Genomic DNA, 27,837 nt, shown 5'->3' with positions numbered 1-27,837 from the left:
AAGCTCCAGGGACAGAGGTGGGCTCCTGGTCCCTGGAGTGTGTTGTCTAAGGGGCCTCGGGCGGGCCGGCAGCATTGGGAGCTAGAGGGGCGTGGGCTGATGGACTGGGCGCTGGGTTGGACAGACTCGGCTTCCAGCCTGGCTTTGCCTCTTCCCAGCCTTTTCTGAGCTTCAGTTTACTCATCTGTGCAGAAGGGTTTGTAGAGGACCCATGTGTGCAGAGCGCTTAGCAACCCTGGAAAGAAGGGCAGCACTTGTGTTCGTGCCGGCATTCATATTGTTGGGGTTCTGGGAGGGGTGCGGGGAGGAAGCCTCCAGGCAGCTCCAGGCCTTGGAGGGCAGGAGGTGTGTCTGTCTTGGGGATGGTTGAGGGCAGGTTCCTTGTGGGTCCCTCTCAGGACCCACCCTCAGCTGTCCCTTACTGCCACCCCTGCCCCTCCCCCCGCCCAGAGCATCATCCGCGTGGTGTTCCACGACCGGCGGCTACAGTACACGGAGCACCAACAGCTGGAGGGCTGGCGGTGGAGCCGGCCCGGGGACCGCATCCTGGACATCGGTGAGTCTCCCGGGCCAGGAGGGAGAGGCCGACGGAGCTCCAGGCACACGGGGGTCCTTCCTGGGTGCCTTCCGGACCCAGGCCTGTCCAGGGCATCTTGGCGCACTTTTGCCTTGTGTGAAACCCCACAGGAGCTGGTGGAGGTGACCGTGCCACCAGGCCTACCCTCGGCGGTTCACCTTTTCCGGGGGCCTGGGATGGGGTGGCACGCGGGATTCAAGGACCTGCCGTCAGGGAGTGAGAAGCAGGGAAAGCTTTACAGAAAGATCCTGCCTTAAAGGGTCATGATGAGTGATGAAGGGCCGGGGGGGCCTCAGAGAGAGGGGCAGTGGGAATGGAACTGGGGGCTCAGGCGGTGGCCCGCGGTCTTTTATCCACAACCCTTGGGCCCAGATGGGTTTTGGAACTCAGAGGTTGGAATGATAGTAAGGCGTGTAGACCCATAGCTTCGGGTCACACCGCCAACAGGCAGTCAAGCAGAGCAATGTTCCTGCAGCAAAACAGAATGACTCTACACAATGGGGTAAAGGCGTCAAGTCAGGCTTCTGCCCAGTGAGTTACGCAAAACCTAGTTTTCAGAACTTCTGGCATTTCGAATTGTGTAAGGAATTTGGACCTGTAATGAGAATCCTTCCCGAAATATTTGGGAGTGGCTGACGATTGCACTTTTGTGTGTGTATGTGCACAGATATTCCACTGTCTGTTGGTATCTTGGACCCCAGGGCCAGCCCGACCCAGCTGAATGCAGTTGAGTTTTTGTGGGACCCTTCGAAGAGAGCATCTGCTTTCATTCAGGTGAGCGGGAGGGAGCTTGCCCTCGGTGGGGAAGCCGGAGCTCTGGGGTCCTTTGGGCCGTTTCTCGAAACCATCCTTCCGGGGGGCCCTGATGGGCTCCTGCCCTCTGCTGCAGGAAAGGAGGCTGAAAGGGTGGATGGGTGTGTCTCAGAGTCACAGGACTCGGGACGTTGTAGCATCCTGTGTGGGTTTTGCTTATCAGTATGTAAGCTTTTTACAAAAGAAGTATGGCCTAGCATAAATAATTTGAAGTGAAAATTTTTTTCGTAATTGTTTCTATTATTAAATTAATTATTTAATTCTCAAGCACCTGGTTGTGAACCTGGCCTTGTGTTAAACACCATGGCAGATAGAGGTGGCCAAGGGCCCAGTCGGGGCCCTGTGCTTCCGGGCTTGCCCCTGGCTCTCTTACTGTGTGTCCCGTTTTGAGCCTCTTGGCTTTCCCACCTGTCTTATAAATTAGAGAGTGAAAACAGAGCCATGACCACAAGGCCTGGTTCATAGTAATCGCTCAGTAAAAGTGAGCGATCTTTTTGCCTTGCATAGTTTCAATACTTGAACTGCATTTTAAAAGAATTATAATAATGTTACCGTTTACTGTTACAATAAGATGAATTGTATTATGACGTGATCACAGTGTTATAGCAAGAAATGTACGTCAAGTGCCTTCTGTGTAACAGGCACTAACGAGAAATAAAGAAGTGGTCCCAGCTTCTGGCCTGGCCTGAGTAACCTGGCCACCAGGCCCTTAGGGACTAAGCTGTGGTCCCTGCTCTGTGGTCTGTGGGATTTGCCAAGGGAGAGTTCTCAGGGGCGGGAGTGAGGGGGTCTGCTGGGGTCAGTGGGCCTGGAGCAACGGCAAGGACTTAGGTGGTCAGGCGGGGCCTCCAAGGTCAAGGGACAAAGGTGAGAGGGCAGGCCCTCTGTGGTTAGGGGATGGGGCGGCCAGCGGCCCGACAGAGTGGACAGCACTGGGGGAGAGCGGAGAGGTGGAGGTGGGTCTGACCGTGTGGAATGGAAACCTCCATTTGGAGAGGAGCCCATGGGCGGGGGGCGGTCCAGAGCCCACCCTTGCCTGCTTCTGGCTACCTGCCCCCCACGTCCCCTGCAGGTGCACTGCATCAGCACAGAGTTCACCCCGAGGAAGCACGGGGGCGAGAAGGGCGTGCCCTTTCGGGTGCAGATCGATACCTTCAAGCAGAGTGAGAATGGGGAGTACACGGAACACTTGCACTCGGCCAGCTGCCAGATCAAGGTGTTCAAGGTAGGACGGCCCCGCCAGCTCCATCTGCCGTCACCCGGCCCCTCGCCCTGCCTGGGATGGCGATGCCAAAACGCGGAGGCCCAGCAGGGAGTGCGGCGTCCCCATGAGCAGCCCGGGGCTCCTGCCTGGGCTCTGATGAGCCAGCCTGCCTGCTTTCTTCCCCACAGACGGCCGGGCTCGGCTCTACTTGACCGGAGTGGTGGGATTGGCACGCTTGTAGATTTTTGTTTTTCCTCCCAAGCACTTTGGCCGCACATTCTGTAGTTGCCCATTAGGTTCTCCTTAGAAGTCAAGTTAGGAGACCTCCCGTGTGGGTCCTGACCGTGGATGTGATTTCTTTATTTGTTTTTATTGAAGTATGGTTGGTTTACAATGTCGTGTGAGTTTCCGGTGTGCAGCACAGTGATTCAGTTATACATAGACACGTACCTATCCTTTTTCAAATACTTTTCCCATTGAGGTTATTACAGAGTATTTCCCTGTGCCGCGCAGCAGCTCCTTGTTGGTTATCTGTTTTACGTATGGTAGCGTGTGTGTGTTAATCCCAGCGGATGTTCTTCCCTTGCCCCTGCGCAGTGGCCTCCTGGTACCTCCCTTCTTTTCCTTTCTCGTCTCACCCCCTGCAGTCTCCTGCCGTTGCTTCTCACCTCATCTGTCTGGACAGAGTATTTCCTAAAGACGGTCCACAGTGGTGTAGCTCAGGGTGGCCCCGCGGGGAGGGAGGGTGGCCGCGGACCCCGCATCATCCTCAGGGTGGGCGGACCGGTGCCGAGCCGGACCACAGGCCCCGTCGCCAGCAGGCTGGACCTGCCCGCCAGCCAGGAGATCCCAGCAGGTGCCCCAGGACGGGGCGCGGACCAGCCCCAGTGCCTTCCCCGTCCTTCCCGTCTTTCACAATCAGGGGACCTGGGGACTTGCCGACAAAGTTCCGTCTGCTGGGGCTGGAGATGCCAGAGTGATCGGCCGTAGAAATAGGGCCTCGTCCCAGAGGAAGCTGGGTCAGTGTTGATCTTCCCGAGCTTGGGATGTATGTGGAAATAAGTGCCCACAGGTAGAACCATCAACTTGGCGGTGGAGTGGTGATCTGCCCTGTTTCCCAACTGGACTGGAAGGCCCTGAAGCTGCCCGTGTCTGCACTCAGGCCACACAGCTGGGCGGCTGGCTTCATCCCCACTGATAGCGTCTGGCCGCCCGAGGGCTGTGGGCAAAGGGTCCTGAGGCCCTGGCCGGGCTCTGTGCACTGGGACACCTTGGTCAGTTAGCGCTGCCACCCTGGGTGGGGAGGGAGGGATGGTGGGGGGAGCGTGAGTTTGTCTTCTCTGCCAGGGCGGTAGCACCCTCCAGAAACCTGCTGCATCATTATGAAGCCTTGAAACCAGCCTCCGAAGGAAGTTACATTTCTGCCCCATATTTGTTTCCTCTTCCTGCTGTAAAAGAATGACCCAAAGTTGAGTGGCTCAGTACTGCATACTGTCTTTTAATGCTGGAGGTCAGAAGTCTGAACCGGGTCTCACTGGGCTAGAGTCGGGCGTCAGGAGGGCTGAATTCCTTTCTGGAGGCCCCAGGGGAGAATCTCTGTTCCCTTGCCCTTTCCGGCTTCTGGAGGCCTCCGCATTCCTTGGCCTGTGGCCCCTCCTCCATCCTCAAAGCTGGAGCAGGTAGAGCCCCTCTCACACACATCACCCTGACTCCCCTGCTCGCCCCCGCTCCACTTCTAAGCCCCTGTGATTACACTGGGCCCACGGGATGATCCAGGCTCATCTTCCTATTTTAATCTCATGTTGTTGGCCATCTTAATTCCGTCTGCAACCTCGCCCCCTTCTGCCCTGGAAGGTAACATCCTCCCAGGCTCTGGGTATTAGGACGTGGCCATCTTTGGGGAGCATTAGTCTGCCGACCCTGTCCACCGGTGCCTCTGGTCTTGTGGGTGCTCCAGGGTCCAGGGTGATTCTGGCTCACCCTGGACAGCTCCGAGGCTGTGCAGCGGGTGGTCTCTGCCTGTCCTGCAGTCCCACCCCCTTCCTGTCACGCACAGACCAGGTCCAGGGTTCCACCAGCTGTCTTCTGCCCTCAGGTGTTGGGCGCGTCCAGTGTGATTCCAGCGCTTTCCGAGCGTGTGCCCTGGGAATGGGCGCCGGCCGGACGGTAGGAGGGAGGGGCCGTCTGCGCCAGGGATGCCTAGCCCTCCCCATGGCTCCCGTGAGCTTCCCCTCCTACAGCTCGAGGGGGAAGCTCAGGAGTGAGGGCTCTGCTCAACTTCTCAGCCGCACACCAGGCGTTATTGGGGACTGGGGCCGGAAGCTGCCTTACCATCTCCTGCAGGGGCATAGGAGCCTCTGATACCCGAAACGGGCTCCCCAGAATGCCTGAGGTGACCTGGCCAGCCCCCCAACCCGCACCAGCAGCAGCTCAGATGGGTGTGCACTGGCGCCAGGCACAGCCCAGCCGAACCGCCCATCACTCTCCCATCTCAGATCACCCTGGTTACTAGGAAACCCTGGCTTCTCGGAGCCCGGCCCTGGGGCTCCATGGGGGTGTCTGGGCCGCTCCCTGCCCCGCCGGCTCCCCACAGGCTGCCCCCTAAAGGCAGGCTCAGCCACGCTTTACCAGTAATGCTTCTGGGCCGGGAAGAAGGGCCTCCTTTCTGGGACAGGAGGACGGGAGGACGGAGGTGGAGCAGGGAAACCCGATGATGGGAGCCCGGCTGCCGCATGCCTGGCTCTCCCACTGGACACCGGGTCTGTCACTCACGTCCCCATAGGACCCCCAGCAAACCTCCCTCCCTCCAGCCTGGGCATCCCCCTGAGGACTATTTCCTCAAATCTCCTGAGCTGGGAGTCAAAAACTGCAGCCAGGATGATCCCAAAGGCGCCATCGAGCTTGAGGATGAACTTTCCCCCCTGACTGCCCACTGCGTGTGGTCCACTGCCAACAGAGTAACGCGCTCAGTTCTGGGTCCTGCGGACTCTTGATATCTGGCCCCGACCACCAGGCCCTGAACTCAGGAGGGGATAGTCCCAGTGGTCAGGATGGTCCCCATCAGCTGGGCCTGCTGGGGTGGAAGCCGGGAGCGTGGTCGTAGTCCCAGGACTTGGGGGCAAGGAGGCCCCCAAGATGGCCAAGATGGCGTGCGATTGTAGACCGAGCCCCGGCCAGCAGCTCCCAGCTCATCCACTTCCTGTCACGGTCCACGGGGAACCCACGGAAGGCCCTCGAGGGGTCCTCTCCATTAGCAAGTGGCCACTGGTAAAGCTCTGCTCCCAGCATTTCTGCATGGTCCGCTGAGTGGACCCTGGAGAGTCCCCGTAGGACCCTGTAGCAGGCTCTGAGTCCCTCGGGGTGGGCAGGGGCTCCGGGCGGGTGGACCTGTGTGTCGGATGCCTGGGAGGTGAGAGAGGTGCTTTCTTGTCCGTGAGATCCTGCTAGGGCTTCTGGGTGAGGTGGGGAATGTGCTGGCCTTGGGGTGGGGGGGGCCCACTGCTCAGCCCTGGATCTCCCCCCGACAGCTGCCTCTGCCTGCTTTGAACTCACTGGACCCCTGTGCTCTGCACTTACAGCCAAAGGGAGCTGACCGGAAGCAGAAGACGGACCGAGAGAAGATGGAAAAAAGAACGGCCCAAGAGAAGGAGAAATACCAGCCATCCTATGAAACCACCATCCTGTCAGAGGTGAGCCGGCCGGAGCCTTCTGCCAGGGGCGGTGAGGGTGGGTTTAGATCCTTGGAAAAGTGCCCATTTGGGGTGAACGCTTCTACCGAGAGCGCCCGTTAAATCGTGGTGTGTTCCTTTGTCCGGAGCGCTTTCAGTTAAGGCCCGGTGTCCAGGGAGGTGTTTCACAAGTACCTTCTAGCTCTCTGCTGCCCTTTGCGCATTTCAAGATTAGGTTATTTTTATTTCAGATTTTTGGAATAGATCATATATTCATGTGGTCCAAATTCAAAAGGTATAAGAGCATCTCCATCGGAAAATATCCTTCCCAGCACTGTCTGGCCTCGGTTTCTCTCCCCGGGGCAGCAGGCGACCCCCGACTCCTTGTGTATCTGGCCCAACGTTCTCTGCAGATGAAGCCAGTTCATACACGTTTGCCCCATGCGCTCTTTTTCCCCCCGACAGTACGCACACACACTGTTCTGTGGTTGACTGTCTTTAATTCATGGCCTCTCTTGGAGTCTGTTTCCTGTCTGTTCATAAAGAGCTTTCTAGTTCTTTATCCAGCTGTGTAGCTTTCGTTGTCTGGATGGACCTTTGCTGGACGCTGGGTTATTTCCAGGCTCTTGCCATTTCACACAGGGTACCGTGAACACCTTGTGCGAGTGTAGTCCTGCACGTGGAAAGAATGTCTGCAGCATCTGTTCTCGGAGGGGGATTGCTGGGTCAGAGACTGTAAATAGCTCTCGTTCTTTGCTGTTTGGGTGGATACTGGGGTGCGTTTCCTCTCAGCCCTGCCGCCGACGCCAGCCTGCTCCAGCCGTTCTTCCGTCCAGGCTACCTCTGAGATGCTTCGTACCACAGGTCCCTTTTCCTCCCGTCACGGGTCACTGCTGCTGCTGCCTCTTTTACTGGGCTCTGTTTTTGATTTGAACAACTCTTCCCCGCTGTGTCCTGCCATCAGGCCAGTTGATAGGTGTTGGGCTCGTCCACTGAGTAATCTGACTTACTCAGGAGGCCCTCCGTGGATGCCTCAGGTCCAGTGCTGACCATGGTGGGGTTAAGTCTGGGTTAAGGGTGAGGCCCAGGGACAGGGGGCTAAGAGGCCTATGGGTGTGTGAGGGTGTGTTTGCGTGTGTGTGTGTGTGTGAAAAGCCATACACAGAAGAGTATGTGCAGCAGGGCAGCAGGGATGCTAATTCTGTGGCGTGGACAGATGCATGCTGGCTTTTCCTAGGGTCGAGGCTGACGGTGGCCGGAGAGCCCTGGCCCAGGGAGTCCTGCCCCCTTGCAGCAGGGCAGAGCCAGCTCTGCAGTGTGTGGGGCCGTGCTTGGACCCTTAGCCCTTCCCAGGCCTGGTGTGTGCTCGTGAGGCACCCCGGTGACCCTTCTCCTCCCGGCCTCTGCCTCTCCCCCGACTTCCCTGCTGGAGGACAGGTCCCCTGGCGTGCTCCGGGCAACGTCCCAGCCCCTGTCCCAGGCCAGGTGTTGAAATCCGCACCTGGCCTGTGACCTTGGGAGCTGCCGGATCCCCTCTTGTCTGCTCATCAACCTTCCTGTTCCCCTCCCCCCTCCCCCCTCCCCCTGGGGCTGCAGGATTCGGCACCAACACATTCCAGGCCTCACTCGTAACAGAGTTAAATATTGACCCACCCTGTGGTCGGGTGGGTGATAGTAAATCTCAGGAATGCTTCCGACTGGCCGTGTCCAAAGCGGTGTCAGTCGTCACAGGGAAGGGAAGCAGGGAATGCTTGGTGCGCGGGCTACCCCTTGCCGCCCCCAACCGGGCAGCACCCGACGTCTCTGCTTTCCTTGGGGGATTCTCGCGTGTCCGTTTGAGCTTCCGCACGAGAAGTTCCTGGAGTTCAGGGGTCACAGCTTTCGCGTTGCTGCGTCTCCCTGGTCTGCAAGCGGGGGAGCTCCTGAAATGTGGTAAATGTGCGAAGACTTGGGTTGGAAGGGGGCTGCTCCCGGTCAGCGTGGAGACGCCTCGTCTGTCCCCTCAGCAGAGGCCCGTCGGGAGATTCAGAGCTTCTCTGGTGCTTTCCCGTTGGCAGTGGTCTGTGGCCCCGTGCTCCCTGTTTCGTGCATTTGCTCCCAAGACCCGCCTGTGGGCAACTGGCCTGTCTTGCGTTTTACTCTCTTTTCTTGTGGACCCAGGAATCAAGGGACCGATGAGGTTTCCCTCTTTGCTTTGACTCCTCGGAAGCTCAGACAGACACGTGTCATGCTTTGCTTGCTCTGGGGACCGCCTCTTCTCTGCCCTAGCTGGTTTCTTCGGTGTGGCCCGAGCAGCGTGCCCGTCCCCGAGCGCCGGGTCAGTGTGGGCTGGGTGTGGAAGGATCGTGGTTCCGAACCGAGTGGCCCGGCCGGGACCACCGCTGCCCTGCGCTCTCTCCCTGCAGTGCTCCCCGTGGCCCGACGTGGTTTACCAGGTGAACAGTGCCTCGTCCCCAAGCTACAACGGCTCTCCGAACAGCTTCGGCCTTGGCGAAGGGTACGTGCACCCTCCCTCCCTTTGCGGTCCCTGGAGTGACCACGGGTGTGGGCTCCTTTCCTCACTTTCCTCCCTGGGTCTCTGCTCCTTTTGTAACCTGGCATCGATCTGGGTTTCAGGGCGGCTGACTGGTGTTAACATTCACAACCATTCTTAGCATCACGCGTCCAGGTTCTTGTGCTTGAACACACCTCTAGGAAGGCTGTCTGCTAGGGCAGCGGAGCACCAGGCATCCACTCCCTCCCCCGGTTAAAGTGGGCTGGGCTGCGGGGGTCCTGGGCCGGCCCCCTGAGGTAGCCTGCCTGGTGCCTCCCAGGGGAAAGCCCACCTCCTGGACGTCGGGGGCCTCAGGAGGCAGACCTCTGGACCCTGCAGCGGCCGGAGGGGCTTCATTTTTTTGGCCGCGCCAAGCGGCCTGCAGGATTTTAGTTCCCGACCAGGGATCAAACCCGTGCCGCCCCCCCACCCCCACCCCCCAGTGGAAGCGCCGAGTCCTGAGCCCTGGAGCACCAGGGAGGTCCCTGGGGGGGGCTTCTTAGATCTTTCTGCACCCGCGTGCATGGTCACTAGGCAGGGGGACTCAGCTCAGGACCCGCCCTGCCCCTGGGGTCACAGGCCTGCAGCACAGAAGCGGCCTCACTGCTGGTGGTCCAGCCCTGCCGAGGCACAGGCGGTGCTGACTCCGAGGTGACGGGGCTGCAGGGACCAGCGGGCAGCTGTGGCACCTGTCCCAGGGCCGTGGCATCCCTGTGATGGCTCTGCCCATCCTGTTCGTGGGGCCAGGGTGAGGCAGGGAGGGTGCCAGGCGGGTTTAACAGGTGAGGGTAGAACATGCAGAATGGAGCCCACGCGTGCTAGAGAGATAACTACTGATGGGTAAGCGAGACATGAACTTGGTTTACAAGGTGAGGACAGTCCTCCTTGAGAGGGGGCACGAGGAAGGGCTGTCACATTTAGATTCAGCAGACCTAGTCTTAAATCGGCACCTTTCTGGGGGCAAGTTCCTTAACCTCCTGCAGCTCCGGTTTCCTCACAACCGGGGGAGCATGAATTCCACGCAGGCTCAGGGGAACATGTATAAAGTCCCTGGCACCCCCTAGACCCTGATGACGTGCATATGTAGTCACCGATGACTGGTCTAGGGCTCATCCCCTCAGGGGTCTGTTTTTTTCTCATTGTGATAAAATACACAAAACATAAAATTTACCATTTTACCGTTTTTAAGTGGCTAGGTCAGTAATATTAAGTCCGTTCAAGTGGTACCATCACCACTGTCCATCTGGAAGGGTCGTCTCTCCATGTGTCTTTCTCTTGACATAAAACCCCAGGTGTTCAGGTCTCTGCCTCCCTTTGGGGAAAAACGTGAGAATGGTTTTCTCGTGGCGGATGCCAAACTGTGGGTGCTTGTTCACTGCAGAATAATTCCCCGAGGGACTCCTCTGCCCTCTCCTGGGTGTGGCTGGCCCTTCGCTGTCCCAGCACTGAGTCCCCGTGAGGCGTGTGTCCCGGTCTGCTTGGTCAACCTGCCCTTCCCTCGTGCTGGGGCTCGGGGTGGGGACCACAGCATCTGGCCAAAACAAGCCCTGGAGCCGTAGCTGAGGGATGAGGGTGTGTAGTTAATCAGAGCCCCCGTCCACACCAGAGGCTTTGTTAGGGCTTTCCAGGGATGGAGCAGGTCTGTATTTTTCTCGAGGGCCCATTTCATTTCATGAGCCCCAGAGCAGAGGGAAGTGAAGGGCAGGCCGGCGAGGAGCCTCTCAGCCAGGAAGGAGCATCCTCGCCGCTCACCACCTCTCTTCTTCCTTTCAGCAACAGCTCCCCAACCCACCCGGTGGAGGCCCTGCCCGTGGGCAGTGACGTAAGTGTCCGCGGCTGGGCGCCGGCTGCCTGTCCCGTGCGCACCGGGCACCCCGTCAAGGCCCGTCCTCTCTGCCCGCAGCACCTGCTTCCCTCGGCCTCCACGCAGGACGCCCAGCAGTGGCTCCACCGCAACAGATTCTCCCAGTTTTGCCGGCTGTTCGCCAGCTTCTCAGGTGAGCGTCTCTGAATGGTGCTCAGACCCCGCGAGCATCTCGGAACGCTCAGCATGTGCGCTTGGCTCCCCAGGGGCCGCGGTCTGTCCTGGTGACCCAGCGCGGTCACTTGTGGTCACTTGTGTGTATTGGCCCTGGGCCGTGGGCTCGTGGGCGGTCCTGCCCCTGAGGTGTCCAGCCGAGCGTGGCTTTGCGGGAGGACCGTCTGGGAGCCTTTTCAAGGTGCCCCTCCCCCGCAGTGTGGGCTCTGCTTCGCCCAGAAGAGGCCCTTAGCCGACAGGCCAGTGCACACTCAGCAAGCCTCCCAGCCTTTTCTTTGCAAACGCTGCTCGTCGTGCTGTCTCCAGCGCCGTGACCCGGGAGATGGTGGTACAGCCACGGGCGAGAAGGGAAAGCAGCTCTTCCTTCTCTAAAGGTTTTTCAAGCCCTTGCTGGTGGTCCCATCAGACAGCAGCCCTGAGCCGGGGGCATTGGGGGACAGGGTAACAGCCATGAACCTTGCTCCCCGGCAGTCGGCCCAGAGTGACAGAGAGTCAAGTGTTGGCCGAAACCAGAAGACTGGCCCTCAAGGACATCTGTGGCAGTGGAAGGGAACCAGCACCCCATCCGTGGTCTTTGAGCTCAGCTTTTCTTTTTTTTTTTTGGCTGCGCCGCGCGCCTTGCGGAATCTTAGTTCCTCAACCAGGGATTGGACCCGGGGCCCCCTAACCCTGGACTGCCAGGGAAGTCCCTGAGCTCAGCTTTTCTGAGCATGTTCTTTGTGCTGCGGGTAGACAGTACCAGGGCAGTCAGGCAGGGACCCTGTCCTCGGGCAGCTCTGAGTCAGCGCGGAGGTGTAAACCGCCCATCTCAACACGCCGTGTCCCTTCTGGGATGGGCAGGCTTGGTGGAGGGACCTGGGCCAGCCTGGGCGGGAGGAGGATGGAGGGGAGCCCCCCCTTAAGCAGGGGGTGGTGTGGGCCGTGCCGAGGAGGGGGCCTTGAGCAAAACCTGGAAAGGCAAGGGCACGAGCCAGGCGGGTGTGGGAGGGTGAGCTTTCCAAGCAGAGGGCAGGCGCAAGGTGGGGCCTGCCAGGTGTGACTACGGAGCGGAGGGCCCCGGTGATGGGGCCGAGTGGGCCGGGCGGCAGGTGAGGTCAGAGAGGCGCCCAGGGGCCCTCTTGGAGAGTGCAAGGAGTTTGGCTTTATTCCCCATGGAAGGGGAGCCAGTGTACCTGCAGTGTTGTACCTAAAACTGTATCTTAACTGGGGCAGGAAACGGGGGCGAATGCTGTGGCTGTAGACCACGTGGCTGTTGGGAAGTTTTCCGCAGAAGGCTGAAGGCATCCTCGTGCCTTGCAGAGTCCACCTGGGCACAGGGCTCTAGGGGACTCCTCGGGCCTCGAGGAAGGGACTCGTCTTCATCCACGTACCAGGATGCTCATAGACAGTTACTCATGATCGCCTCAAACTGGGAGCACACCCAAAGCCCAGCGGCAGAGAGGGCGTACAGGAACTGTGCTTTATTCGTGCAGTGAATCCTACCTAAGAGTGGGCACGAGTGATCCACAGCTACATGCAGCACGAATGAGCCCTTAGACGGAGCTTGGAGGGAGAGCCAGACCTAGAGAAGTGCTTAGTGTTCAGTTCTATTCACACAGCTGCTAAAAGCCAAGTGAAACTCCTCTGCGTGTGAGAAGTGGGGAGAGCAGTTCCCCGGAGGTGAGGGTGGGGGAGGTGGTGGCCCGTGGGATGGTGGGAATGTCCTGCCTCTTGACCTGGGTGCTGGGTGCACGGGTGCCCGGGCGCGTTCAGAACGGCAGCGTCGGGGAGCCGTGAGCTTTCGTCTCCGGACAAGTGCACACGCGATCACACTGATAAGATACGTCACTGACAGTGATGCCAATAAAAGGTCCAGAGGGAGGGCCAGGCAGCCACAGGCAGTGAGGGCTTCTGAACTTCTGAAAACGCCCGGCGGTTCCTCTGCCTTTGTGAAGCCAGTGGTTGAGCTTCTGACATCGCTGGGGCTGTGATCTCCTCGTGCTGTTTCTCCCTGTGGGATGCCTGTACCCCCTGAGGGTGAGGCTGGCTCGACCCTCCCCCGGGGTCTGCAGGTGCAGCCCTTCCCCCGCACCCCGGGTCACAGGCGGCTCCATGTACCTGCCCAGGTGCTGACCTGCTGAAGATGTCCCGCGATGACCTGGTCCAGATCTGCGGCCCTGCAGATGGGATCCGGCTTTTTAACGCCATCAAAGGCAGGTGGGTGTTGGTGCCCGCTGGGGGCACAGGGTGTGGCTGGGAGGCGCCAGGAGTGGGGTGGCGGCCCCCGCGGGCAAGTGAGATGCCGTGGCTCGCAGCCCACCCTGCCCGGAAAGCCCCCTCCTCCCCTCCCTCCCTCTTCTCTGTTTGACGGGGGCCTTGGCCTCTGAGTCTCAGCCCCTTGGCCGCTTCCTCTGGTTCTTAGATGCTCGCATGGTCCTGGGCTTCGAGCTGCTTCCTGTTGCTTCTGCTGGGGGCGGGGCAGGCGTGGATGGTGAGGTCTAAATGGGCACAATGTGGACAGCGCAGTTTTCCCTCCGGGTTTGAATCCCACATCTGCCTCTTAGGAACTTGGCAACTGGGCCGAACCCTTAACCCCCGTGAGCCTCAGTTTCCTCATCTGTAGAAGGGGAGGGTGGTCCTGGCTTCCTCATAGGTGTGTGAGGATGAAATGAGCTCAGAATGAGCCAGAGAGAGCGCTTGCTCTGACTGTCACCCCGGAAAACCTCCTATGTTGAGACTGGTGCCCCGGGCAGAGCCCCGCTCTGGGCAGGTTGCAGGACCGGGGTCGGGGGTGGGGGGATCGTCCACCCCCTGTCCCCAGCAAGCCTGTGCGAAGCTGTTAAGGTCCTTCCAGATGGGGTTCTGTCCCCAACAGCTCCTCGATGAAAGGCACTCTGTACCCCCGTAGGCTTCTTTCTTTCCCCCTAAGTCCCTCCTACTGCTCTTTCCACCCTGGGTTCTGGAACAACAGAGCTTGGTCCCTCATACCTGCTGTTTATTTCCTTTCCTCCTGCCAGGAACGTGAGGCCAAAGATGACCATTTACGTCTGCCAGGAGCTGGAGCAGAGCCGCGTGCCCCTGCAGCAGAAGCGGGACGGCGGCGGGGACCCCAATCTGTGTGGTGGGTTGTGGGGTGCGCCCCACACCCCTGGCCGGATAGAGGGCGGCAGAGTAACGGGAAGAGACACAAGAAGGAGAGGCAACACGAGTCCACGGCTGAGGACGCCTCTCTGATCCACCTTTCATGCAGGAGGAGTTCTTGTTGTACTTCATCCTGGGGGTGAAATGTTTAGGGCGGGCATCATCTCCCAGCATGGCTGGTCCAGGTGACCGATGTTCCACCTGGGGAAACAGGGCTGGCGAGGAGCTGCGTCCCCTTAATGCCACTCAGCTACTCGTGGTAGAATTGGAAGTTGGGCTTTCTGGCTCCTCGGCTGGTGACGAGTGACAGCTGTATTCCCAGGAGCGTGTCCTCCTGTGTGTTCCCCCAGCTGGATGAGACTTTCCCATTTGGTTCGGTCGCTGCACAGGGGGTTCTCGGAGCGCCTCTGGGGTACATGGCTCTTTGGGGTTGGCAGTTTTCAGCGTCTTGCTTCTGAGCGTTGTGAGTGCCGAGTCTGATGAGCTGCCCGGCCCCACCTGCGGGGTCTGGACTCTGCGTCGTCTGCAGAGAGAGCCCCCTGTACCTCTCTGCGGGCCCCTCCAGATCAGCAAGGATGCCCGAGACCCTGGGCTAAGGGCGTTCCATTTTCTTCCCCTAGCAGGAACTGCTCATGGTTTGCTGTGGGGGAAACTGAGGCACAGCGGCTGCCCCGAGATGCCAGTGCTGTGAGTGGCAGAGCCAGGATCCAAATCTCCGGGCACTGGCCGTTGGCGTCCGGGCCTCAGGACATTTCTGCGAATGTCCGGGTCCTTCCGCTGCGGTCAGTCTGTGAAGGACAGAGCTCGAGTCTCGTGGTTTCCTGCACATGTGGCGAGGGCAGGCGCCCAGCCCACACCCCCAGCCTCAGAGGTGTGGAGAGCGCTGAGGTCTGGCTTCTAGCAGTGGCAGCGTTGGGATTTGAACCTAGGCTGGCCCGCTCGAGGGCCTCTCGTTTCCCCACGCGGCCCCCGATGAGAGGAGTTCTGAGCAGTGGGTGACTGACCGTCCGCTGGCTCTGAGCAGTACTGGTCCCCCCCACATTCCTCCAGGGACAGGAAAGGCCAGAGACAAAAGGTTACAGCCAGAGGGCCGCACTGCAATCCTTCTGGCTCTTTTCTGCCAGCAGTCCAAGAGTAAAATAAGAAAAAGTGGAACTGGCTCTGAAAAGTTGGGGGGAAAAGTTCAATGAGAATTCTGTTATAAAAAGGAATCTTACGACAGAGGCCTGGGATTCTTCCCCGGCGTTAGTTTGGGAAGGAAGGTTACACAGCGACCGCATTCTCTGAACAGGGTCTGGGTGCGGGTCCTCCTATTTGAAATCCGGGGAAGGCGAGTCTCTTGTGTGGCTGGAACCCCATGGACTCTGCCACCCCTTCAAAGGGAGCCGCCGTGTGCGCGTGCGTGCGTGCGTGTGTGTGTGTGTGTGCGCACGTGCTTTTAGCATACCAGGCCGCCGATCGGATTTGTTGAACCAAGGGTTCCTTCCTTAGTTGAGCAAGGAGTTTCAGCACCTCTTGTTTCATCCAGCTGTGTTTTACTTTTTAAGGGACTTGAAGTTCCTGGGCATTGCTTCATCCCCCGCAGTTCACCCACGGGGTTTGCTCCTCCCCGACTGGTTTGGGTTTTTGCTTCCAGCCTCAGGGTCCCTGTTGTCTCAACTGTCTGGTGATATTCCTGGTGCCCCCCCCCACCCCGCCCTTTGGGGTCACAGCGCTCCAGCTGACTATTGTTTGTGCCGTGGAGAAGGGTAAGGACAGACCCTTTCTCTTCTGCCGTCAGGTAGCAATTATCTTACGTCTCACTCTTGGCCACAGGGAGCCGTCCAGTAACCCCTTTAACCAGTGGAAGGGAAGGAATGCAGACACAGGATTTTCTCCTCCATAGCAGGCCACACCTCAGAATCACCAGAAGCTTCTAAGGAATGCAGATTTCGGCAATTCCCCGGCAGTCCAGGGGTTAGGACACTCGGGGGCTTTCACTGCCGTGGCCCCGGGTTCAATCCCCGGTCAGGGAACTAAGATCCCGTAAGCTGTGGGGCGCGGGCCCCCCCAAATTTTTTTAAATGCAGACTTCAGCCAGCTGTTCCCCCTGCAGCCTCCACCCCTAGATGGGCGTCCTTGGTCCAGGGTGGATGCAGGGATTCTCCATTTTACACAAGTCCCCCAAGAGAGAATGAAACAGGAATACAGAACGGAGCCTGGGATCTTGTCAGCTGGCGCTGGGCCGAGAGGGAGCCTTGCGGCTTCCAGACGCGTCCCCAGTACAGCCAGAACCCGCGAGTCCATCTGGGGGTGGACATTCTTACAAGCACGTTACTGGTTTGGGGGGTCGGGGAGGGTAGGCGGGCTCCTTTGAAGGCAGCCGCTTGTCCTATAGAAGGCCCTGTCCACCGCCCTGCAGTGTACCACGCCATCTTCCTGGAGGAGCTGACCACCTTGGAGCTGATCGAGAAGATCGCCAACCTGTACAGCATCTCCCCGCAGCACATCCATCGGGTGTACCGGCAGGGCCCCACCGGCATCCACGTGGTGGTCAGCAACGAGGTGAGCACTGCAGTCCCGCCGGCCCGAGGCGCTGGGCCCAGGGCTACGGGCGGGAGCCGCGGACCCACATCCGAAATGCGCCCTGCGGGGCTTGGGGGTGACTTTAGGCTGAAGATGGCAAACCGGGTTCATCTGCCTATGGCCTGCTCTCAGCTGCAGGGGCTGCCCGGGGAGCTGGGAGAGAGGGGTCTGAGGCCACGACCATGGGCTCTGAATAGCTGTCGCCTCTCCATCTGGAACCCCGCCCTCGGCCAGGTGCCCTGCTCGCATCCCTGCCTTGGGGCGCTTACAGTCAGGGCTGTGAGGACTCAGACGCAGGTGCTCACCCAGGGCAGGGGCGGGGGCTGGGAGGGGGCAGGCCCAGGAGAGGTGACATGGGCTGGGTTGATGATGGAGAGGCCGGGGCTCTCGGGGAACAGAGGCGTCCTCTGCTGAATGGTGAAGGTGCCACAGCCTTCCAGGGTCTGTCTCTGGCCACACAGGCCTCTGCAGGGCATAAGCGGCCCCTGACAGAGGACACAGATACAGAACACGGCCCCCAGGCGACCGTGCCCTCGAGTGATCAGATCCCACTGCTGGCTCCTGAGGGAGTTATTAAACGGGCTTGATGACATGTTTCAGGCGTTCCTGCCTGTTGTAGAACAGAAGCTTTTAAGCTTGTCTTATCCTGGACCCCTTCTCTTAATAATAGTAATAATAATAATTATGAGCGCTAGCGTTCCATCAGCGCTTACTGTGTCCCGGCGACTGTTCTAAGTGACTCATTTAATCCTGGCAGCCTCCCTGTGAGGCAGGTGCTGTCATGAGCCCATTTCACAGATAGGAAACAGGCACAGAGAGGCTGCGTAATGGCCCCAGGGTGCACAGCTCGTAAGAGGTTGGGCTGTGGTGGGAAGGCTGGTGGCCCGGCAGCAGAGCCTGAGCGTCGAGCCCACAGACTCTCCAACCACCCCTGAAATGAGGCGTTTACACAGAACTGTCCTGATAGGAGCAGAGGTGGAACCCTGAGCCCCCAGCCCAGCCCCCAGCAGACCCTCCACCCACCCTGGGAACTCTGCAAGCCTCAGCAGAAAGATGATGGAGGGGACGGTACAGGAAGGGGGGCTGGGAAAGCAGGGAAGTTGTGGGCTTCGGAATTGGACCCATGTCCCCACCTGGACTGGCTCCTCGTAGCCGGGTGACCTTGGGCAAATCTACTTAATGACTTTGAGCCTCAGTTTCCATGTCTGCAAAATGGGGATAATTCTATCCATCAAGCAGGCTGTAGTAAGGATAAAATAGAAAACAGTGTCAGGTACCGGCAGATGCTAAATTAGCCAGGCACTTGTTTTGGGAAACAAGTGATGGAGAGATCCTTAAATTTGACAGCGTATAACATGTAAGGCTTTTAATGGTCTGTATATTTCATAAATCATCATCATCAGGAGCAATCCTGTTGTCACTTGTCATCATAATTGCCCAAGCCCCCCCTACGTGGGAGTCCTCCGTTTCATAGGAGTTTCATCCTGGGGGTGGGCAAGGTGGTGTTTTCCTTCCTTTTTAAAAAAATATTTATTTATTTATTTTATTTTTTGGCCGCGCCGTGTGTTAGTTGTGGCACTCGGGATCGCTGAGGCGTGCGGGATCTTTCCTTGCGGCGCGTGGGCTTCTCTAGTTGTGGCATGCGGGTTTGCTCTCTCCAGCTGTGGCGTGCGGGGTGAGTTGCCCTGAGGCGTGTGGGATCTGAGTTCCCTGACCAGGGATCGAACCTGCGTCCCCTGCACTGGAAGGTGGATTCCTTACCACTGGACCACCAGGGAAGTCCCTTCTGTCCTTTTTAATTAAAAAGTAATTCACAATTCGTAGAAGTCAGGCAATATAAGCAGAAGGCAAGTGTGAAAGGCCCTTATCTTCCCCACTCTCTTTTCCTAGCGGAGTTACCTTAAGTTGGATGTAATTCTGCCAGCTAACTTTTTGTGCGTGTGCCCATTGCATGCCTGAGTGTGCGTAGGTGTGGGTTTTTAAAAACACACAGCCAGGATCCATTTGAACAAAGGGCCATTGATCAGCAACTTGCTATTGTTGTCACCAGTTCAGAATTCCTTCCACATCGTTACAATCGAGTGTACGGTGGCTGCTTTTTGGCCCCCGTTTCACAGATAAAGCACATGTAGCCCAGAGTTGCTGGCCTGAGCAGGTCCTGTAGAATAGCCGGGACGCGTGAAACGCCCTGAGCATCAGGCAGTAGTGACGACATGGAAAACTCGTCAGTTTGCATCTCACAAATGCATTTCTGCCGTGAAGACAAAAGCCAAGAATGCTCAGAACCCTTGCAATTTCACAGGTCCCTGGAGGGGTTCCTTCCCCCAGCTTGCCCTGTGCCCCCCCCCCAGAGCAGGCAGTTAAGCCAGTGAAGCAGAGAACAGAACTCAAACGCCACCTCCGCTAAGTAGGTGATTCTTATTCCCCTGAAGTCTCCTTGCCTCTTAACCCCGAATCAGTTGGAAACCTTTGGTTCTTAACTGCCCGGAGCACTGGAGGTGGCCTGGCCAGCCGTGCAGCTGGCCCCTGGGGTGCAAGGGCACTTCATTAAACAAGGCGGTTACTGATTAAGCCCGTGTGGGCCCTGCTTCAGGTTTGGCATGCCCCAGCAGTGGGGTTGCCAAGAGTCCCCGAGGGAGCAGGCCGGCAGCATAGCGTGAATGTACTTCATGCATCATTAGGGCCTGGGGGAGGGGCAGGGGTCGACAGGTGGACGGATTTGCAGGATCTGGGGCAGTCATGGGGGGGGAGGGGGCAGTAAAATGTGGGTTGTGCTTTTCATCTGGAAAGGGGTTTTGCTGTCCCATTGGCCAGTATGTGTGTTGTGGGTATGTTTAGGTAGATGTGTACATTTTTCATATTGTTTAAAGGTGTCCTGTGAAATGCAGCATACATATTTAGAATAGAGGAAGCTCATTTGTAGAGTTTAAAGAATAACTAAAGTCCTCCATGCCTGCACTCAGGTTAGTGCGGTGTTTGTTAGAACCCCCTTTGTGGGCTAATTTCACGTTCCCCTCCAGTGCTGGTTTGAATTTTATATTGATCATTCCCTGGTTCTTCTTCAATGCATTCTTTAATTTCACCTATTTTAAAACTTTATAGAAGGGGGATAGGAGTGCCTTCCTCAGGGACTTACGGTTTTTGATTCGTGCATGTTGAGGGGCACTGGAGGTCACCGGCCCTGTCGAGCAGCCGGGTGTGATCAGGTCCTTGTTTGTTCCCGCTGCTTCTACTGCTGGGTGACGTGAGGGCTGTTTCTAGTTTTCACTCATAGAGACAGCGCTGCTCTCAGCATCCTTAGGTGTGTTTTGTGTGTGTACATGCAGGAGCTTACCTAGGGCACCTGCCTGCAGGAGAGATGTGTGTGGTCGTCTGTGCTGCGTCCTGTGAACAGTTGTAGAAAGCAGTCATTTGGATGAACGACCCCCCCCCAGAAGAGGATGCCCATTCCCATTGCTCTGCATCCTGGTTATATATATATTTTTATCATCGAAACAGCCTCATTTTACAGACAGCGCCTGGAGACAGGAAGTTGCCTTATCTAAGGTCACCGGGCTGTTAATCAAAACGAGAGCTCCAGAGAGGGGGCTGGTGAGTAATCATAAGCTTCCTGCCCCGCATTTGTAGACGCAGGGAGTGGACTTCTGTTTATAGTTGGTCCTCAAAGGACTCTGATATGCAGAGCCTACTAATCACGAGGGTTTCGTTAAAGCATTGTTTTCTTAATTGAAAGATGGTTTAGTTCCAATGTCGTGTTAGTTTCAGGTGTACAGCAAAGTGATTCAGTATATGTGTATATACATATATGTATTCTTTTTTTCGATTCGTTTCCCTCATAGGTTGTTACAAGATACTGAATATAGTTCCCCGTGTAGAGCACTTTAGTTTTTTTATCTGGTGCTGTTTTACACACACCCGCTCCTGTAACGTGTCCTTATAGGGATTGGAAAACCCAGTCACTAGGAAAAAAGCAAAACGAAAGCAAATCAGGAACAGTTTAGTCTTGTATTAAACGTTTACATCTTCATTCCCTTCCAGACTTCTTTCCATCCTTTACATTCAGTTTTTGTTACTCGAAACTGTAATTGCTTTGTCCATCTACTCTGTGTCACGTTCTCTCCGTGAGGGCTAAGCGTAAGCGTGTTCCTGCACTTGCGTAAACGCGGCGCCTGTCATTTCTGATGCTGCGAGCAGCTGGGCTCCGTGTCACTGAGGCTTTTCAGTCTCTGAACTCGTTGTTGAAGGGACATGGTCCCTCTTTTGCCTTTCAGATGGTGCAGAATTTCCAAGATGAATCCTGTTTCATCCTCAGTACCTTAAAAGGTAAAGCCCCCGCCTCCCTGCCTTTTCTTGTTTAATTAAAGGATGTTGGCTGCACTCCCCCCGGGTTAACGGAGTATCGGGGAGGGCAGGCTGGTGAGTGGGGCCTGCATGGGGTGGGCCCTCGAGGGAGTGTTACCTGGGAACATCCTCTGGGAAAAAGAAACACACACTTCCCGGGAAGCCTAGCCTCGGAAACGTGAGAAGTGGTGCGGCTGGCGCCAAGGTCACTTTGAAAGGGAAATCCTGGCCAGACAGTATGTGCTTCACGAACCCAGTGCCAACGAGAAGTACCGTAAGTCCTCTACATACGAACCTTCAAGTTGCAAACTTCCAAAGATGCGAGCGTGTGTTCACGTGTCCAGTCACGTAAGTTAGCTCACGTGTCTGGCGTACATTGTCACGTGCACGCATCCTCTACAAGTGGTTGTGCTTTTGTGTACTTTACTGTACAGTGTCGTATAGAACACAGTAGTACAGTATCTTTATTTTGAGCCCAGGATGTCCGGAAGCAAGTGTAGAAACAGTACTATATAGCTGATTGTGTTAGTTGGGCACCTAGGCTAACTTTCTTGGACGTACGAACAAATTGGACTTACGAACGTGCTCTCGGAATGGAACTCGTTCGTGTGTAGGGAACTTACAGTAAGACCCGTTTGAATGTTTCTAAAGTGTGGGTCTCTGGGAGGAGTGGGCATGGAATACAGCAGCTGAGTCTGCAGGCCGTGTGGATCGGGGACCCGGGGCTGGGTGGTACCAGGGGGACACGGCGGACCCACCTGAGGAAGGGGTCTGAGAAGGAACTCACATGCCAGGAAAAGTGGGAGACCAGCTGTGACCCCCTGTAGGGCTGGGGCAGGTGAGTGTGTGGGGTCAGGTGGGAATGAAAGCCCCCTGACCGGGCCATAGACCCTGGACCGTGGCCCTGGACCCTCCCCCCTGTTCTCTGGATCTAGCTGCTGGCTGCCTTCAGAGCCCTGGGGGCCGCCACGCCCAAAGCCTCCTCGGACATAGGCCCTTCAGTCCTTGGGCCTCAGGCTGTGGTGGAAAAGCCCGCTGTCAAAAAGAAACTCAACAAGGCAGCCGTGAAGGTGTACGTTGAGATTTCTGCTTTTGTCAGCTTGCTTTTTTCTGCACAGTCTCATTTGGGTGGCCTCTGCCAGTGTCCACGGCAGGGTGTCTGCTGGTACCCTAATCCTATGGCCCCCAGGTGCCACAGCGGCCTGCCTTTCTTCCTGTAAAACGCCACGTTTATCTCTTGCAGCCGAGAGCAATGACGGCTACCACGTCATCCTGAAATGTGGCCTCTGAACAGAGACGAGCAGGCAGCCACCTCCTACCCTCAGCCCCACGGACCCCCTTGGATGTAGAAATCGCACCCCGGGAAGCTGCGGCGAGGAGGGACCTGGCCCAGCCTGTGAAAGCCACAGACCAACCCCTAGCCGAGACCCTCGGAGGCCATGTCTCTGGCGGGCAGAAAGCCTGCCCCTTCCCCTAGCCCCAGCTTGGGCGCGGTTCCTTGTTTTTCTTCCCAGCCCTGCCATTCTGAAGAGGCCGACGGTGGGGCATCTCCTCTGATGCTCCCCTAGTTGGAGGCTAGCTCACCGGGTACCTGGGTGCCACCTGTACTGGTCCCTGCCTTCACCCTCTTCTCTGGTAACTGGCTCAGTGATGGGGCTGCTGACGAAATGGGGGTTTGCGACGGTTCTCCTGTCTTCGTGTCGGTTTCCCGTCTCCGTGACCCTGCTGAGCATCCGTCTGTCCTGTTACTGGGTGGATCGATGGGAGTTGGGTTTATTCTGTGCCTCCTGCTTCTTTCACATTTACCTTGATTCTAAGGGTCTGCTGCTGCTCGGAGCCCAGAAGTGGGCTCGCATCTCTTCACTGCCGGGCTAGACACGCCACGGGGCCACACAGACCTAGTTCTAAGGCCCTTGGGAGGGACAGGGGGAGGCTAGAAAGACTAATTTTAGGCACATTCTCATGAATATAAAAGGGAAGAGAACCAGATGATTCCTCTTGAGCTCCTTCGGTATAATTTTATTTCCTAAACAATCATGGGTAAAGGAGGACTAGGAAATGAACATTCCATTGTGGGATCACATGACCTTGACTATCCCGACACCAGGCCCTCTTGAATGGACTCGGCAAATCCCATGTAGAGAAGACCTCCAAACTTGCCAGGCTTCCTAGAGACATTGTGTCCTCTGGGAGGGCTCCCCTTTAAATGTTTCTCTTTTTTCATTTGTAGAGGGTGTGTTTGAGGCATTTCACCTGCACTGGAATGGTTGGATCACCTTTCTTAGTGGCCTAACTTGGGGGAAATATGAATATCAGTAACCAGTAGACTCAGCAATTAGTCTTTATCTCTGTTTCCTGGGACCCGCTGATCCGTACTGGCCCCAGGCTTCAACTCTTTGCTCACGTAAGTTCAACTTACAAAGCACGGGGAGCGCTGTGACCAACTGAGTAGGACTTGACAGCTTTTCAAGTGGAGCTTTGGGGGCATATAGAGGTGATCAGAACGGGTAGACCTCGCTTCACAGATGGAGAAACCAAAGCCCAGAGGGGCGAAGCCACCTGCCTGATATCACATAGTGATAGGGTAATGACATAAATCTGTCATCTAAACCAGGACACTTCTGAGAGTGAAAGGGGCTCTAGCAGTAACTGCGTGGGGACAACGGGTGTGGTGTCCTACGGTGTAAGGACAAGCTTCTGGTTCCCCCTCCTTTTTGGGGGTTGGGGGAGAGGAGCACATAACAGCTTTACTGAGGTATGATTCACATACTGTACAATTTACCCGTTGATAGTGTACAATTCTATGATTCTTTAGTCAGTTCACAGAACCACCACATCAATTTGAGAACATTTTCATCATCCCTGAAAGAAACCCTGTAACCCTTGGCAAGTCCTCTCCTATTTTCCTTACAATTCCTCTACTCCTAGGCAACCACAAATCTTCTTTCTATATGGGTTGACCTTTCTGGACATTTCACGTATGTGGAATCATACAATATGTGATCTTTTGTGACTAGCTGTTTTTTCACTTAACATAGTGTTTTCTAGGGTCATCCATATTGAACGTATATCAGTACTGCCGTCCTTTATATAGCTTAATAATATTTCATTCTCTGGCTATACCACATTTGTTTATCCATCCATCATTTGATGGCTATTTGAGTTGTTTCTACCTTGGAGCTATTATGAATCATGCTGCTATGAACATATTTGTACACGGTTTGGTGTACACTTAGGTTTTCTTTTAGGAATATACATGTGAGTAGAATTGCTGGGTCGTAGAGTAAGTCTGTGTTGAATAACTTTTTGAGGAACTGCCAGACTGTTTTCCAAAGCAGCTGCGTCATTTTACATTCCCATCAGCAGTGTATGAGGCTTCCAGTTTCTCTACATACTGATCAACACTTGCTACTCTCTGTCATTTTGATTATAGCATCCCAGTGGGTGTGACGTGGTGTCTCATCGTGGTTTCGATTTGCATTTCCCTGATGGCTAATGATGTTGAGCGTTTCATCATGTGCTTACTGGCCATTCATACGTCTTCTTTGGAGAAATGTCTATTCACCTCCTTCGCCTATTTTCAGTTGGCTTATTTGTCTTTTTATTATTGAGCTGTATGAGTTCTTTGTATATTCTAGATGCAGGTCCTTCATCAGATATATGAGGTGTCAGAATGTTCTCCACTTCTGTGGGTTGCCTTCACTTTCATTATAAGAAAGTGAACTTTCTTAACTTTTACCTCTTAAGGGCAAAAGTTTTTAATTTTGATGATGTCTAAGACACCTATTTTTTCTCTTGTTGCTTATACTTTCAGTGTCCTATGTAAGAAACTATCACCTAACCCGGGGTCAAGAAGATTTATGCTTATGTTTTCTTCTAAGAATTTTGATAGTTTTAGCTCTCCAATAGTCTTTGATTAATTTTGAGTTAATTTTTATATATGGTGTGAGGTAGGGGTCCAACTTCATTCTTTTGCATGTAGATATCCAGCTGTCCCAGCACCAGTTGTTCAAAAGCCTATTGGAATCCCCATAGAATTGCCTTCATACCATTGCTAACGACACCTGATTCTTACTGGATCTTTTTTTCTGCGACATGGGGCTGTCATTAGGAAGCTCACCTTTTTTTTTTTTTTAAACTCAGCCCACGTTTGGCTCCCCCATTTTTACACCTGGCTTTCTATTCTCTTCTTGCTGTCTCCCCCCTTTCCCTGTCTCAACAGTACTGGGTCACGTCACTCTCTGATGTTCTGCAACCTTTCTGGGTGTGTAGCTGTCTACACGTCAGTTCTAGGGCATCAAGACCGGTCATTTCCTTTTTTGAGGAGACAGAGTCACACAGAAGTGGAATAACTTGCTCAGGGTCCCCCAGATCCAGGACTAGACTGTTGATCTGGTGACTGCCGGCCTTTCAAGGTGTCTGCCATTCACTAGACCCAAGAGATGCCACTACCCAGACCCAAGTGATGGCAGGCTGAAATCTTAATTCTAAAAATGTGGTAGGCTACTCTTTTTATTTCTTCATTCCAGATGAGGGTCTCATCAAGATCTGGTACCTTAAGTTTGCTGTAGGTAGAGTCTTCTGTTCTCTGGAATGCACTTACAGAGAAGCAGAAAATAATACATACGAAAAAAGAATACACATAGTCATTTGGTACCAAAATGTTTTCGCCGCCCAAATCAGCAGCTCGTCCCTTCCACACGGGTCAGCTGAGCTAGCTGTAGGTTTTTGGGTTTTGTTTCTGTTTTGTACATTTTATTAAAGTACAGAAAAGTTGTAGCACTCCCACCCCTGTCCACTGTCTTTCTTGTGAGCTCCAAGTCCAGAGCCTGGGCCTGCTGGACAGGCGGCCCCTCCCAGAACTGTCCCCTCTGCCCCCACGTATTCTAGGCTGTAGCTCCTCGGCAGCAACACGTTTTAAAAGGGATCCGCAGAGGGACAAAAGATAAACCGTGCGCTTGGGCCACTGTCTCGGGTCACCTGAAGCTGAGTGCTTTATTCTCAGGCCATCACATTTCTTTGCTGGGCAGGTGTCTGTTTGCAAGGCTGTGATGAACCTTCTCCTGGTTACCAAGTTGCACCTTTATAATAAAGACACGGGCTTTTGAATGGGGGAAGGGCCGATGGGCCTTTGGAGAGAGCAGGATGGGGGAGGGAGGTCGAAATCTTGGTTTGGGGTCCTAAGCGAAGGTCAGATGTTGCCCTGGTGACCTTCTGCCCGAGGGCCTCTTGGGAAGAGCTGTGAGCCTAGAGGGGCCTTTCCTGGGAGCACAGTGGAGCTGCCTGAACAGTGTGTCACCAGTTTCCAAGTCCAGAGTGGCGTCAGGGGCGGGCTGAGTAAGTTAAGGTCTGAAAATCATTAACGAGTTGACGAGGAGAATGGAAAAAAAGCCTCTTTTGCTGCTGTCATGGGGCAAAAGAAGGCAGCCCCCAGACTCTCAGAGAAGATGGAAAAGCAGGTGACCAAGAGCCAGGGGTCCTGGGTCCCCAGACCCTCACTTGGCTTCTGCCTCTCTGGTCTTGCCTCCTCTCTGGGAGGCCTCTGGGGTCGTGGCTGACTCAGTCCTCGGTGAGTCTGAGGGGCAGCAAGGCTTTCCGTCTTTCCCACCATCAGAGTCTTACTGTGGGCAGGTGGCGTGCGTGTGTGTATTTCCTGGTGGTACTTGGCACCTCAGATGCTCCCGCTTGGGCTGGTGCACGCACCTCAAGGTTTGCACACGTTTCGGCGTGAGGCATGGCATCTTAGCTGTGTCTTTAAGGATCCAGCCTAGCTCACAACCGGGTTGACTTGACTCCATCAGCGCTCTTGAGAGTGGCCGCCAGCTGTTCCCTGCAGCCTGAGGCTGGATTCCATTGGCTGGCTATGTGCCTACATTACAGATGCATGTGTGCGTGCGTGCGTGCATGTGTGCGTGCGTGCGTGCGTGCATGTGTGTGTTTATGGGTGCACGTGGACCCCTTTCCCTGCCCCTGTATCTGCCATGAGCACAGCCCTGAGCATCCTCCGCTTACCTAGATGCGGTGATTACAGCTGCTCTCTTTAGATCTTATGTGATCCTCCTGGTTTAGACTCCGTTGACGAAGATGGTTAGGGCACCGTTGCCCTCATCGAGGGGAAACGCCCGCCCTAAGTCCCACTCATCTGGGGAGGGGAGCAGTGCTGGCAGCTGTCATCTGACCAGGACCCCAAAGGAGTCCGTGGAGTTGGTCTTCCTTGAAGCTGCCTCAGGTACCCTCTGTCCGCTAGGGCTGTGTATCCTGTGCGTGACATCATCAGTCAGGCTGGCCAATAGGAAATGTTTGTACACTCTGTCTGGTCACCTCCCAGCCCTCTCCCCTCTGTCCTGTGGGGACAGGGCAGTGAGGTGCTGGGCAGCCGCGCCCCGCCCCGTCCCCCAGCCTCCTTCCCAGCGGCATCCTGAGAGCCGCTTGCAGCCTCCGCCCAGCTCTCCAGAGCTCCCTGCAAAGGCTTCTCCTGGGCTTTCTCCGTCCTTCTGCTCCCTTGGGGAACAGCTGAGTTCTGAGGGGCGCCCCCCCCTTGTCATGTAGGGGCCCTTCTAGCGGCAGTGTCCCCAAGAAGTAGCTCTGAGAGGTGGCTTTGCTGTTCTATGCGGGGCAGCTGGTGGGGTGAGGTGGGGAACTGCGGGCACTGCTTAGTCTGCAGCTGAGCCGCTCTGCTCTCCCGGCCGCCAAACCAGCCCCCTCCGAAGAGGGAGTGTGTCAGCCTGTCCTGTGCCCTTCATCCTGGGGAGCCCTGAGGGTGGTCTCCAGGCAGCTAGCAGGGACCAGGGAAGCCTTTTATCATGGAAGGTTCGCAATCCTTTCTCAAAGGCAGAAGAATATAGTTAAGCCTGGTACCCGTCACCCAGCCTCTGCAGTGGTCACCCTACACCCACTCGTCAGGAGCTGAATGCAGCTCCCTACTGGGTTTCGTGGTCTGTTTGCTGACAGTGAACACTGAACCCAATGAAGTGAAAG

General features: G+C 56.0%; 1 protein-coding gene across 5 annotated transcripts in view; it reads left to right on the top strand.

Annotated features, from left to right (window-relative positions):
• Window positions 1–25,646, top strand: part of TFCP2L1 (transcription factor CP2 like 1) — a 61,982-nt gene extending 36,336 nt beyond the window's left edge. For 2 of the 5 annotated variants that reach the window (XM_067742179.1, XM_067742178.1), the window contains 12 exons: window positions 451–556; window positions 1,245–1,351; window positions 2,463–2,615; window positions 6,173–6,283; window positions 8,668–8,759; window positions 10,569–10,617; window positions 10,699–10,792; window positions 12,939–13,029; window positions 13,830–13,933; window positions 16,355–16,497; window positions 20,790–20,841; window positions 22,103–25,646. In XM_067742179.1, the coding sequence (XP_067598280.1) occupies window positions 451–556; window positions 1,245–1,351; window positions 2,463–2,615; window positions 6,173–6,283; window positions 8,668–8,759; window positions 10,569–10,617; window positions 10,699–10,792; window positions 12,939–13,029; window positions 13,830–13,933; window positions 16,355–16,497; window positions 20,790–20,841; window positions 22,103–22,149 (1,149 nt within the window). In that variant the 3' untranslated portion in view covers window positions 22,150–25,646. Of the gene's footprint in view, window positions 1–450; window positions 557–1,244; window positions 1,352–2,462; window positions 2,616–6,172; window positions 6,284–8,667; window positions 8,760–10,568; window positions 10,793–12,938; window positions 13,030–13,829; window positions 13,934–16,354; window positions 16,498–20,789; window positions 20,842–22,102 lie in introns of all 5 variants that reach the window. The other 3 variants (XM_067742180.1, XM_067742177.1, XM_067742182.1) reach the window with 3 other exon arrangements.
• Window positions 25,647–27,837: the final 2,191 nt, after the last annotated feature.

This window comes from Pseudorca crassidens, chromosome 6, assembly GCF_039906515.1.
Source record: "Pseudorca crassidens isolate mPseCra1 chromosome 6, mPseCra1.hap1, whole genome shotgun sequence".
Lineage (NCBI taxonomy): Eukaryota > Metazoa > Chordata > Mammalia > Artiodactyla > Delphinidae > Pseudorca > Pseudorca crassidens.
This window is presented reverse-complemented; position numbering and strand designations above follow the sequence as displayed.